A 13,935-nucleotide genomic window follows, 5' to 3' on the forward strand; every position below is an offset into this window, starting at 1 on the left:
GTATGTATGAATGGGGAGAGGGGAATGGAAGGCTAGAAAGAGGGCTGCGGGTCATCGTGATGTGGTATTCGCAGCGTACGAAAGGCAGACAGGTCTAGTGGAATACTCTTATGGTGCGATGAAGTAGAAAGATTTAAGTCTGACACGCCCGCTACGGAATTTGTATAATTTGACCAAATCGCGGAACCTTTCCTGGTCTCTATATTCCCATCTGTAAATCGGGTTAAAGTATGCAGTCCTTAGGACTGGGATTGGGACGACTAGATCAGATACGATGCATTCACATGGCCTGACAGAGTCTGGCAGAGAGTAAACAGGTAATAAATGTGATATTCTCCCATACCAGAGCTTATAAACTCACTAGCCCATGCTGGGCCCCTACGCTGGCCTCTGGAGAGACATTCTCTCAATGCTTGAGGAGCTCTGCCCATAAGAAGTGTAAATAATGTAGCACTAATTATTAAATAATAACACCGACAGGCCACTTTGCCGTTCTTTAAACACTTTCAGACTCATGTGATCCTCAGAGCAACTTTTTGAAGTTATCAGAGATTAGTAAACATGATTTATTGATGAAACGCAGGGGATTAAGTGACATGATCAAGTGGCAGAGTCAGGACCAGAATTAGATTCTAGTCCAGGGTTGATGTTGTGCCTCACATCATCCAACACCATATTGTGATGTTTCTGTAACACTAAAAAGTGTTATTATATTTTGGAGGTGGGTAAATAACAAGAGCCAGGTAAAAAGATAGGCCTTCCACTTAAACTTTCTGCCCTTTGATTTCCCAGCCCTGTGACCCAGTGGGAGAGGGATGTCTCCCCAACTGTATGAGTTCCATCTGCCCTTATCCCCAGAGGAGTTGTTGAAAAGTGGAGGGGTGAATCAATATGTTGTACAAGAGGTACTATCCATCAGACAACTTTCGTCACAGCTTAGAGGTAAGACCTGCATAGCTGCCACTGCACTTAACACTTCAGAACAGCCATTCCACATGTAATTGCATTGTCTGTCTTTTCCACCATGCCATTAAGCTCCAACCTGTTTCCTACTGTTTTCTCCCTAACATTACATTGTTATTTGACATGAAGAATACATTCATTTAACGCCTTCTTTGGATTATGCTTTAAATAGTCTTAATGTAGTAATTCTTTAAGAGAAAAATTATATTAGATCTTTATCCCTTTCAATAGGCCAAAATAAAGTTGTGGTAGCTTTAAGAGTAATAGAAGAAGACAGCTTTTTCAGATAATATTGTTTTCAGGAGTGTTTAATAATGAAAAAAGACAATATATGTAGAGCTGTAAGTCAGTTGTTATCCACTGAAACCTATAAGTAACCAAGAACAACTCATGCATTACCAGCAAGGCCCCATAATATCATTTGTGCTTATTAGGAGTGGTGTTGTATCAGTTTTTAGATTCTTTGGAGAGGTACAAAGAAGGTAGAGTTTAAGGCTCTGGGGGTTGACTCTGAATTTGTATCTGGCTCTACAACTTTGACCTTGGATGGACAAACTACTTGTTTTCTCTGTGCCTCAGTTTTGTCATCTGTAAAGATAAGGATAATATAACCTACTTAAATTTATTGTCCTACAGTAAGGGTTGGTTAATGGAACTACTTGAAAATATAGTAACACACGCTTGTCTCCTCTTGGCCTTCCCATCATAGTTGCTGGGTGGCAGCTCTTTGCTCTGATGTCTGAAGATGAGGAAGGGGATTCCCTTTCTTATGCAGTTTTTTTCTTTTTTAAAAAAACTTCACCCGACATCCCCAACAGACTTGACCAGAAGTGGATCATGTGCCTTATTTCCCTAACCAGTTACTGGTAAAAGAAATGCAATTACCTGGATTGCCTAAACCAGCATTTGGTAAGCAAGGAAGAAAGTAGGGTGGGGAGGTCAACTAATGAGTGGTGAGCCAACAGTGTCCACAGATAAGACAGTTCTGTCCATGTTGCATGGATATGTACATCACCAATTGCACATCTTGCACACTATAGCAAATTGTTTTTCAGTTATTATAGTGCATCATGTTTTTAAATGATCACTTTTTTTAAGAGTCCTTTTACAACAATTGCATTGCTCAGGTGATTTTGGTATTTAGAATCCTAAGTACAAGTTCTACTATAAACATATAAGATCAAATCATTTAATTCATTCAACAAGTATTTACTGATCATTTGCTATGTGCCAGGCACTGTTCTAGTCACTGAAGATACAACAATAAACAAAACATAAAAAGACACAGTTCTTTCTCTCAAGGCAATCACAAACAATAAAATATGGAAAGTGTCAGTTGGTTTTAAGTACCAAGGAGAAAAATTAAGCAAGTTAAGAGAAATAGGGCATGCCTAGATGGGAGATGTAATTTTATTTTGGATAATCAGAGAAGGCTTGCTGATAGGTGGCATTTGAGCAAAGACCTTAAGGAAGTAAGGAAGTCAGCTGTACACATTCCTAGGCAAGGGCATTCTGCAGACAGAAAAGCCAGTGCACAGGCCTTGGGGTGGGGAAACCCCAAGTATGGTTGGAGTGAGTAACCTAGTAAAAAAGATCAGGTGGAAAGTGATGCACATCATTCCAGAGTCTTGCTCCTCAAAGTTTGGTCCTTAGACCAGCAGTATTAGTATGATCTTGAAGCTTTTAGAATTGTAGGATGTCAGGGCCCACCTGAGAGCTACTGAATCAGAAAATCTGCATTTTTAGAAGATTCCCAAGTAGACACACATTTAAGCTTTAGAAGCACTGATCTAGAGCTTTGTAGGTCATGGTCAGGGCTGGCTTCAAAGTGAGTGTTCTTTCAAGCAAGCTCTTGGGTTTTGTTTTCTTTTTTTAAGCCCTTAGGTTTTGACCACAGTAGGAACATGGTTTAATGCTTTAAAAGAATCACTGCCTGCTATATTGAGCATAGACTGTAGGGGGCAGGAAAAGAAGCAGGGAGACTAGTTAAGAGGCTAATACAGTATATCCAGGTAGTTTGCACTAGAACGATGGCAGCGGAGCTGATGGTAGGTTTGCTCTGAATATATTTCCAAAGTAGAGTCAGTAAAATTGCTCATGGATTGGATTAGGTTTATAGGGTTAGAGAAAGGAGATTCTGGATTGATTATAAGCCTTTTTGACCTGAACAACTAGAAGAATGGAGTTACCCAGATGAAGAATATGGGAGGAGCATGTTTAGACTGTTGGTTGAGTGTGGAGTTTAGGGGTGAGTGCTTCTAAAGATACACATTTAGGATTTTATACTCAGCATTAATCTTGTAGAGGGTATTTAAAACCATGATATTGAAGTGAGTGTAGATGGAGAAGAAAAGCAGTTTGAAAACTAAAACCTGAGATAGTGTAACATTTAGAGTCTGGGAAGATGGAGGAAGAATGAGTAGAAACCTAAAGAGCAGTCATGGAAGCAGAAAGTGAACCAAGTACCTAAATGGAAGCTAAATTAAGAGAATGTTGCACAAAGGAAAGGAGAGGTCCATTGTGTCACTGTTGCTAATAGGTCAAGTAAAATGAGCATGGCAAATGAACTATGGATTTAAAGATGTGGCCGTTGTTGGTAACCTTGAAAAAAATTGTTTCATAGTGGGAGGGGCAAAAGTCTGATTGGTGTAGGTTTATGAGAAAATGGGAGGAGAGAAACTGAAGATGTTATGTTGAATTTAAGTAACTCCAATTGTTTTGTTTTAAGTCATAGGAGAGAACTGAAAGAGGAGGGTAGAGTCAAGAGAGGATTTTCTTTTTTTTTTTAGTGGACAGTGTTACGGGTGTGTATGCTGAATGGGCATGATCCGAGAAAAAAGTTGACAATGCAGAATAAAAAGTTAACAATTTTTGGAGCCATATCCTTTAGTAGGTGAGAAAAGACAGGGTGTATGGGCACAGAGTCAGGTAGTACAGGTAAAAAGAGAGCTAGGAACAATTGAAAGTTCTCTTCAGCCTGCTTCTGTTTTCTCAGTGAAGTCACTGAGAGTGAGCTGGAGGAAGGTCTCAAAAGTTGTGAGCAGAAGAATGGTATGAAACAATTGCCTAGGAGAAAGTAAACAGACCCTGAAATTTATAATAGGTTTTCCAGAAAATACTTAGGGCCCACTTGAATAGTCATGATTTTAAAGTGAGACTAGTCATTATGGTTGTGTTTTACTTAGGCCATTTTTATTTGTGTGGTCACATGAATGGGATAATTGGAAAGTTGGATTTAACCCATATTTGCCAGGAATAAATGGATTGTTAATTGAAAAAAGTTAGATATATAATGTCTAACAATAGAATAGTAAATTGAGACATGCGCATGCAAAGGAATATTATACAGCCATTAAAAATAATGGTGCTGGGCAGGCCACGGTGGCTCAGCAGGTAAGAATGCTTGCCTGCCAAGCCCAAAGACCTGGGTTCAATTCCCGGTGCCTGCCCATGTAAAAAAATAAAATAAAAAATAAAAATAATGGTGCTGAGGAAATGCTTATTGTGATATTAAATTTTAAAAAGCAGAACAGAAAAGTCATCTGTGATATGCACTCAACAGTAGAAAATGGCATATAGAAAATAGACTAGAAAAATTTAACCAAAGGTTTTAACAGTGCTTGTACTTACTCATTTTCCATTTTCCTGTATTTTCCAGATTGTGGAAGGAGATTTTTATGAGTAGTTAATAGTTTAGATGCTGAGTTATTGGTAAGAGTTGTTCTGACTGCTTCACATGAATCATCTCACTTAATATTTTTTTTTCTTTTTTGACTTTTTACAAAATGAATTTAATTGTAAAATGCTGTTGAAATTTAGTTTCATTTTTAAGCTATTTCTCATTGATTTTATTTTTTGTTTTTGTTTGTTTGTTTGCTTTTTATTGTATTGTATAGTATAACATATATACAAAGCAAAGAAATAATAAAGCAATAGTTGTCAAGGCACTCTTCAACAAGTGGTTACAGGACAGATCCCAGAGTTTATCATGGGTTACCATACAGTCCTCTCATATTTTTCCTTCTAACTCTATTCCTCCAGAATAGAGGAGCAGCTAGAATATTTATAGGGCTTTTATATATCATATATGTATATTTAGAGGACTTAAATATTTTTTTATCACCACAGTTGACCTTTTTTCCTTCTTTTTTGTGAAAAATAGCATATATACAAAAAAACTATAAATTTCAAAGCACAGCACCACAATTAGTTGTAGAACAGATTTCAGACTTTGACATGGGTTACAAATCCAGTTTTAGATTTTTACTTCTAGCTGTTCTAGGATACTGGAGACTAAAAGAGATATCAATTTAATGATTCAGCAATCATATTCATTTGTTAAATCCTATCTTCTCTGTATCACTCCACCATCACCTTTGATCTTTCTGTTCTTCTCTTTAGGGGTGTTTGGGCTATGGTAATTCTAAATTTATATTTCATATTGAAAGGGTCTGTCACTAATATGGGGTAGGGAGGTGGAACTATCTGATGTTCTGGAAAGGCTGGGCTAGGTTTCAGGACTTATCTGGTCCAGAGACCCATCTGGAGGTTGTAGCTTTCTGTAAAGTTACTCTAGTGCATGGAACCCTTATGGAATCTTATATATTGCCCTAGTGTTCTTTAGGATTGGCTGGAATGGTCCTGGTTGGGGGTTGGCAGGTTATGATAGGTAGCAAGGTCTAACTGAAGCTTGCATAAGAGCAACCACCCGAGTAGCTTCTCAACTCTATTTGAACTCTCTCTGCCACTGATACTTTATTAGTTGCACTTCTTTTCCCCCTTTTGGTCAGGATGGCATTGTTGATCCCACGGTGCCAGGTCTGGATTCATCCCTGGGAGTCATCTCCCATGCCTCCAGGAAGACTTTCACCCCTGGATGTCATATCCCACGTAGAGGGGGAGGGTGATGACTTCATTTGCAGAGCTGGGCCACACCTGAGAGAGTGAGGCCACATCTGAGCAACAACAGAGGTCCTCCAGAAGTAACTCTTAGGCATGCCTATAGGTAGTCTAAGCTTCTCCACGCCCTACATAAACTTCACAAGAGTAAGCCTCATGATCAAAGGCATGGCCTATTGATTTTGGTGTCCCTAAAATTTGACACAGTATCAGGGGGTTTCCCTGATGGTAAGGTTTAATAGTTCCATATTCTTTCTCCCTTCCCTCAGGGGACTTTGCCAATACTTTTTGATTCACTTAATCTTTAAAATATTTCTGAAAAACCCTCTGAGGTGTGTTCTGTTATTACTCCCAATTTTCAGAAGAGGAAACTGAGACCTAAGTAAACTTGGCCTAGTAAATGTTCAACCCAGAATGTAAACCTAAAGTAGTGGGTAATGCTGCAGAGAAGTAAAGAGGTAAATGGTCTAAGAGAATCACTGGATGTGATAAAAATAGGTAATTGGTAATATTTGAGAGACTAGTCTTTAGAGTGGTAAGTTTCAGAAACTAGATTTCAGGAAATTGAGAAAGAATAGACAAAATTTTTAAAGAGTTAAGCAGGTCAAATGAAAGGCATTGGGGTTTTCCCATTTTGTTTTCAGGAAGAAAGGCTTGAGCATTGTGGCAGGATAAGAGTTGTCCCTGGAGAGAATAAAGCAAAGGTAACAGGAAGAAGATAAGTCTTTGGGGTAAGGGGATGACTTAGCTTTAGAAAGAACCTTTTCATTTGAGACTGAAGCAAAGAATGGGGAATTGTTGAAATATTGATCTATTGATAGAAAAGCAGGATTATATAAGAGAGCCCATGTTTTTGGGTCTCATTCTTTTTGGTAGAGTAGAAAGTAGTCATCTACTAAAGGAAGAGAGACAAAGGGTAAGAAATAATAGTATAAAGAACTGAAAACAACTGGAATAAGTGCTTCAACAGGAATCGAAGAAAAATATAGGTTGTTAAAAAGCCACAGAGGATTAGTTATCATTGGACAACATAATTGTAATAAGATCAATTCTAGCAGTGATATAGAAGTATGAGGTTCTGGCTTTATTTTCTGGCAAACCAGCCTGGGCTCACGGAAAAGAATTTGGTGGAATTATTTCCCTCCCCACCCATTGAGAAGGGCTAGCTATACAACTTGGCTCAAAAATTATCTAGCCAACACACTGCGTTGGCACTCTTGCAGCTTGTAAGACTTAATTAGACTCTTATCCCCCTTATATTGAAGTTTTTATGTAAAGCAGTACAATCTTTTTTTTTTAACTTTTTATTTTATAATATAACATATATATAAAGCAAAGAAAGGAAAAAACAATAATTTTCAGAGTACTCTTCAACAAGTAGTGACAGGACAGATCCCAGAGTTTGTCATGGGCTACCATACCATCATCTCAGATTTTTCCTTCTAGCTGCTCCCAAATATCAGTGCAATATTAGGAGTGAAGAGCACTGAGTTTGGGAATCAAAAGATCATTTGTTTTCAAAATATAATATAAATAATAACAAATGAACCTAACTGCATAACGAATGTATGACATAACCACATTAAAGAGGGTGAGGAAGAAAAAAACTAACCTATATAACTTTGAAAAATAGTATTTTTCTAAATTTTGTATGCAAAAAAGCTTTTCACAAATATTGTAAGCTTAGCTAGTATATTTGTTTTTCATAGGGGTGTGGGTTAGCAATATTGAAGCTGCTTTATAGGTATGCTAGGATTAAGCAAATAAGTAAATACAGTGCTATATTGTTGACAGAACTAAGTTTCTCACTATCTGAGAAAATTAGAAATAAGGAAGAGGGGATAGAATACATCCTGGGGTTTGGATCAGAATTGGAAGTTTCAGTCTGAACGTGCATGTTTGTAACATATTTGGAGTAATAGATACGTGTGTGTACATGTAAATGTACAAATATATTATATATATATACCACTAATATATATGCCAAAATATATGTCTACTGGGAAGTCCTAAAAGAACTGATACCCCAAAAGCAAGGAGCGTAACTAGCACCTAGAGCTTGGTTTCTAAATACGTTGGTGATCTAAATGATATTTAGAATAAACAGGACTCCGTTGAGAGAGGTTGAGCCAGGGCTGGGTTAGAGAAAGTATAAGATGAACCTGAAGCAAGGAAGTACTCAGAAAGTGAAGGGAGCTTGTCAGGAGGACACAGGACACACAGAAGGAGCTCCTAAAGGTCAAATCTGGGACAATCTGAGCAACAAAATAAATAGTAATAATATTAATGGGTTAAAAACAGTGAGAATAAAAGGAATAGCCATGAGTCAATTCTGATATAAATAATTGAATAAATAAATTGGGTGAAAGGGACAAACTGATTCTTATAGTAGCATTCCCATTAGTAAGTGTTGAAGGAATAGTGGAAACAGAAAACCACCATTTGATAAACATCACAGTAATAATTGTGGCAGGTAGGAATCATCAGTGGGTGCTTAAAATTAGTCGATAAAGTGTGATGAAGAACAGGATATTTGCCTAGTTTCAGAGTATTTCCCCATAAGATATTTATTAAATGCACAGGAAAATAGTCACTTTACCCAGGAGAAACCTGACAGACACTGCCTTAACCAAGTGATTAAGATTAACATCGCCAGTAATAAGACACATTGCCATAATATATCTCCTGAAATGATGCACTGAAAAGGACCCAACCTCCTTTAATTTTGCCAAAAATGCATAACCTCAACGTAATAGTGAGTAAACATCAGACAACCCCAAATTGAAGAGCAGTTTACAAAATAACTGGCCATTACCAAGGTCATGAAAGGCAGAGAATGAGGAGCAATCCCAGATTGGAGGAGTCTACAGAAATAGGACAGCTAAAGGCATTATAGGTTCCTGGATTACATCCTCAATCAGAAAAGACATAAATAGGACAATTGGGAAAAGTCAAATAAGGTCCATTGATTAGTTGGTAGTATTGAATTAATGTAATTACTTGGTTTAGAATAGATTGTTCTACTAAGTTTATATAAAATATTAACATATGAGTGAAGGGTACAGGAATTCTGTATAGTTTTTTTCGTAACTTTTTTAATTTCAAAAGGAAAAAGGGATCCTGGATTTGGGTTTAACTACATAACATGTAGTTATGTCACTTGGAGATGCAATTTCTTTTCCCATAATATAGGCATAATAATGTCTGCTTTAGGTGAAGCTCAAGTGCAGCTTTGTTAATTGTAAAGTCAACACAAATGTTAAAGCAGCATTATTATTTTAATGGTTACATTGAAGTGAATTGGCTGTCTCCTTTTGTGACTCAACCAATAAAAGCATTTAACCTGATTTTCTACCATGGATAGAATTTACCAAAAAAGGTGTCTCTCCTCCATATTGATCAGTTTCTTTCATCTTTATAGCATTTCAAACTGCCTTCCGAGCCCAGGGACCCTTGGCTATGTTGGAGCACTTTGATACTATCTACAGCATTTTACAGTAAGTTCCCAGAAGGTACTATAAAGGAAACAGGTGGCTATTTGCCCTAACTTTGCATATTAGTACTGAAATTCTAAATTAAATAGTTCTGGATACTCATATTTCTACTGATGACCATTTACCCCAACTTGCCACCATATTTATTCAGTTGAGCAATTTCACGTGTATTTTTAAATATTAGGATTTCTCCAGTTAGATATGATCTATTAGAATGTGCTCTGCAGATTTCTGTCTCACCCCTGCACTTTCTTTCCTTCATAGTCACTTTCGAAATATAGACTCTGGCCTGAAAGAAGACACTCTAGAATTCCTAATAAAAGGTATTTATGGATCAGGGGTAGGAGATTGGAGGTGTTTTTGTTTGTTTGTTTGTTTGTTTACCATTTCCAACATTTTATCAGCCACATGATGATATCAAGGCTGTTGTGATTCAGTTGGTTTAGCTAAGTCCAGGGACTTTTGACCTATTAAGGTCTGTAATCTTGGTGGGCAACACAGAGTTATGTGTGTTCACTGTAAGGGCGGACCAACAAGAATTTTTTCCTACTTTCGAGCTACCTCTCTTTAATTGGGGTGATTCTTCCAGTTGCCAGGGAGAAATTGTGGTAACTGGAGTGAGAGACTAGGGACAGGATATATTCAAGGTATCGGGGTCAGGAGTCCCAGAGGACTTAGTTTGTGCTATGGCCACTGAGAAATGAAAACAGATCTTTGGTAATCTGATGGCTGCAAGTTCTGGGTATTTTGAGGATGGGTTTATGAGGAAAGTGAATGAAACTGACGGCCAGATTCTACCTCTTGCAGTATTATCCCGCCACTCCCAGGAACTTCCAACTATCTTGGATGATCCAACATTGAGTGTGTCAGATAGAAGTGCCCACCTCAATGCCCTCAAAATGAACTGCTATGCTCTGATCCGCCTTTTGGAATCCTTTGAGACCATGAGCAGCCAGTCAAGCCTCATGGACCTTGGTGGGAAGGTAATTTGGAGTACCTCACTTGCTTGATTTGGAGTGGGGGAGGTAGGGAAAATGATGGGAAAGAAGGGACTCCAATGATTCTGATACTCTTGTCATCATTTAGGGTTTATGAGTAAGTACTTAAAAGCATCACAGCATACCTTTCCTTGACAAACAGATCTTTAGTATTTAGAACTTATAATATTTCTGTAATACCTGCTACTATCTTGTGTTAATACTGGATAGTTTGGACACTCAGCTAGCAGATCTCGACCTTTCATTTTTTCTTATTTTTTCCTAAATGTATAGTTGATCCTTTTCAGGGTAAGAAAGGCCGGGCCAAGGCAACTCATGGCTTTGACTGGGAAGAAGAGAGGCAACCCGTTCTTCAGCTTTTAACACAGCTGCTCCAGTTGGACATTCGTCACCTGTGGAACCATTCAATAATTGAAGAGGAATTTGTCAGGTGGGTGATTAAGATGGCTGCAGGTAACCCTGAGCTGCGAAGAATGAGGGCACTATTGGCAGATATGCCCTTGAAATACTTCATTTCATGCCTCAACTCTATCTGTAGTAAGTAAGTGGAAGTCTGATCACAAGATAGAGTTACTAAGAAGTAGATACTGGAATATTAGAAGCTAAGGATTTCACTGCTCTAATTTCCATTTCTTCATTCGTGAAGCAGTATTTACTGAGTATATCCTAGGTTCATGGCAGGCATCAAACCAGGCACTGGAAAAAAAAATTCTGCCCTCTTGGAACTGGTATTAGAGAAGGGAAGACAATTTTTTAAATAAGTAAAAAATATAGTATGTTTATGATTTATTACTCTGGAGAAAAAGTAGAGGAAAGGAATAGGAATTTCACTGAAGGAAGACTGCAATTTTAAATCAGCTATTCAAGCAAGACGTCTTTGAGATGGTGACATTTGAGCACCGACCCAAAGGACATGAATGAGAGCTATGAAGATACCTGGAGAAAGAGCATCATAGGAAAGGAAACAGCAAGTGCAAAGTCCCTGAGGAGAAAGGGTGTACGAGTAATAGAAGTAAAGCCAGAGAAACGGAGGCTGAGTGAAGGTGAAAGAAGTAGGCTATGAGGCCAGGGGAGCAGTGGGGAAGCCAAATTGGGTGGAGCCTTGTAGGCCATCATGATGGACTTGAGATGGGACCACTGGAGTGTTCCAACCAGGGCAGTGAAGTGGTATGACTTTCACTTCCCCAGGATCATCCTGACTGTTGTGTTGAAACCACTGTGGAAGGAAAGGGGGGGGATGAGGAGACCAGTTAGGAGGCTGTTGTAGTAACTCAGGTAAGAGATGATGGTTCCTTGGACTAAGAAGTAGCAGTGGAGATGGAGATTTTTTTCTTCAGTTTAGCACTTACAGGTTTGCTGACACATTGGGTGTGATGAATGAGGAAGAGTGGGCTGAGCATTTGGAAAACTGGAGCTGCTGGTAATTGAAATGTGGGGAAGGCTGCGGGGGCATGTTTGGGGGGGAGATCAGAAGTTCTGTTTTGAACATATAAAGTTTTTGTGTTGTTTTTTTTACAGTGGTTTTTTTATTGCAGTAAAATATATATAATATAAAGCCATTTTGATCATTTTTAATTGTACAGTTCAGCAACATTAAATACATTGATAATATTGTATAATTTCTCACCACTATTTCCAGAACATTTCCATCATTCCAAACAGAAACTGTTCCCATTAACCAATAGCTCCCATTACTTCCTCCCCTACCCCTCCAGCCCATGGTAACGACTATTGTACTTTCTATTAATCTGCCTATTCTAGATACCTCATATAAGTAAAATCATACAGTATTTATCTTTTGCGTCTGGTTTATTTCACTTAGCATATTGTTTTCAAGATTCATCTGTGTTGTATCATGTATCAGTACTTCATTCCTTTTTATGGCTAAATAATGTTCCATGGTATGTAGATACCACATTTTGTTTATCCATTAATCTCTTGATGGACAATTGGGTTGTTTCCACCTTTTGGCAATTGTGAATAATGCTGCTGTAAACATCCATGTGCAAATATCTGTTCAAGTCTTAGCATTCATCTTTGGGTGTATGCTGAACAGTTTGAGATGCTTATTAGATATCCAAATAAAGATGTCAGATTCATCTGCTGAATGTACAAATCTGGAGTTGAGAAGCAAGAGCTGGGCTTAGTACTACATATTTGAGAGATAATATTGGTATTTATATAAATTCTATTTAAAGTCATGAGACTGAATGAGTTCCTAAATCAGTGTGAGTAACGCGAACAGAACAGAAATCCAAGGACTGTACCCTGCGGCCCTCTAGCATTAAGAGGATGAGGAGCAGCTAGCACAAGAAACTGACAGGGGAGCCTAGTGTGGTTGAAGCCAAATGAAGCATTTATTTCAAGGAGAGGAGTGATGAGCTGTATCAAATGCAGCTGAAAGTTCAAATAAAATGATGCCTGTTACATTTAGCAGTGAGAAGTTATTGGTGGCTTTGCCCTATCTTTTATTATATATATATTCAGATTCTGTGTAGGCATCAGAACTGCTTGAAAGTTGGTAATCCAGGATGGAGTATCTATCTGGGGTCATCAGAGCAAAGCAACTTGGTGTTTAAGGTCATATATAGAATGAAGAACCCTAGAAGACCCTGATTTTGGGGACAGAGAATGAATGGGGCAGGACCTTGATGTGGTTGCGCCCAGATAGCTGATTTCTTCTTTCTTCAGTTTGGTTACTGGCTGCTGCTACCGTCTCCTGGAGAACCCCACCATTAGTCACCAGAAGAACCGCCTCACCCGGGAAGCCATAACACACCTACTTGGTGTGGCCTTGACACGTTATAATCATATGCTCAGTAAGTTATCCCTGTGCTTTGCCCCACCTTTTTTTCATTTTCCCCATAATTTCTCATGTTTAGCACTTCCACAGGTGCCACTGTGAAGATTATCCAGATGCTGCAGCACTTTGAACACCTGGCTCCTGTACTGGTGGCAGCTGTGAGTCTGTGGGCAACTGATTATGGAATGAAGAGCATAGTGGGAGAGATTGTAAGGTAACTCTTCCCTCTCAAGGTTTCTCATTCTCATCTCCCTTGTAGAGAAAATAAATATTGGAAATATATTCTCTGTACAGCAACACTAGATTCCCTCAGATATTAGATATCAGTCTTACCTTCCCTTATTGGGAACTGAATAATTAATTATCTTGCTATGGCTGTATTTTCTTCCCTGTGTAGAGAGATTGGACAAAAGTGTCCCCAGGAGCTGAGTCGGGACCCTTTAGGGGCAAAGGGTTTTGCAGCTTTCCTGACAGAATTAGCAGAACGTGTCCCAGCTATCCTGATGTCCAACATGTGCGTTTTGCTAGATCATCTGGATGGGGAGGTAGGTGACCTCCTGGGGATCTGTGAGGTTTTTCTGGGGATTTATGTCCATTGTTGAAAAGCTGTTTCTTTTTTTTTCTTTCTTTGACTTCTTTTTAATGTTTATTGCATTTATTTATATATATATATATACACACACACACACACATAACATAAAAACTTTCCATTTTAACCACTTTCAAGTATACAATTCAGTGGTATTAACTGCATTCACGTGTTATCACCACCATCCTT

The 13,935-nt window shown here is 38.4% G+C and overlaps 1 protein-coding gene and 1 non-coding gene across 4 annotated transcripts in view; both read left to right on the forward strand.

Annotated features, from left to right (window-relative positions):
- The window catches only part of NCAPD2 (non-SMC condensin I complex subunit D2), a 29,454-nt gene that overhangs the window by 955 nt on the left and 14,564 nt on the right, over positions 1 to 13,935 (forward strand). For 2 of the 3 annotated variants that reach the window (XM_077169791.1, XM_077169793.1), the window contains exons 2-9: positions 793 to 942; positions 9,284 to 9,359; positions 9,621 to 9,679; positions 10,164 to 10,339; positions 10,642 to 10,784; positions 13,046 to 13,173; positions 13,248 to 13,371; positions 13,555 to 13,702. In XM_077169791.1, coding sequence (XP_077025906.1) covers positions 816 to 942; positions 9,284 to 9,359; positions 9,621 to 9,679; positions 10,164 to 10,339; positions 10,642 to 10,784; positions 13,046 to 13,173; positions 13,248 to 13,371; positions 13,555 to 13,702 — 981 coding nt within the window. In that variant the 5' untranslated portion in view covers positions 793 to 815. Of the gene's footprint in view, positions 1 to 9; positions 318 to 792; positions 943 to 9,283; positions 9,360 to 9,620; positions 9,680 to 10,163; positions 10,340 to 10,641; positions 10,785 to 13,045; positions 13,174 to 13,247; positions 13,372 to 13,554; positions 13,703 to 13,935 lie in introns of those variants that run through there. The other variant, XM_077169792.1, reaches the window with a different exon arrangement.
- LOC143643067 (small nucleolar RNA U85) lies at positions 9,760 to 10,087 on the forward strand. Its single transcript, XR_013156108.1, has one exon. It is a non-coding gene; the product is annotated as a small nucleolar RNA U85 (small nucleolar RNA).

The sequence above is a fragment of the Tamandua tetradactyla genome, chromosome 7 (assembly GCF_023851605.1).
Source record: "Tamandua tetradactyla isolate mTamTet1 chromosome 7, mTamTet1.pri, whole genome shotgun sequence".
Taxonomy (NCBI): Eukaryota; Metazoa; Chordata; class Mammalia; order Pilosa; family Myrmecophagidae; genus Tamandua; species Tamandua tetradactyla.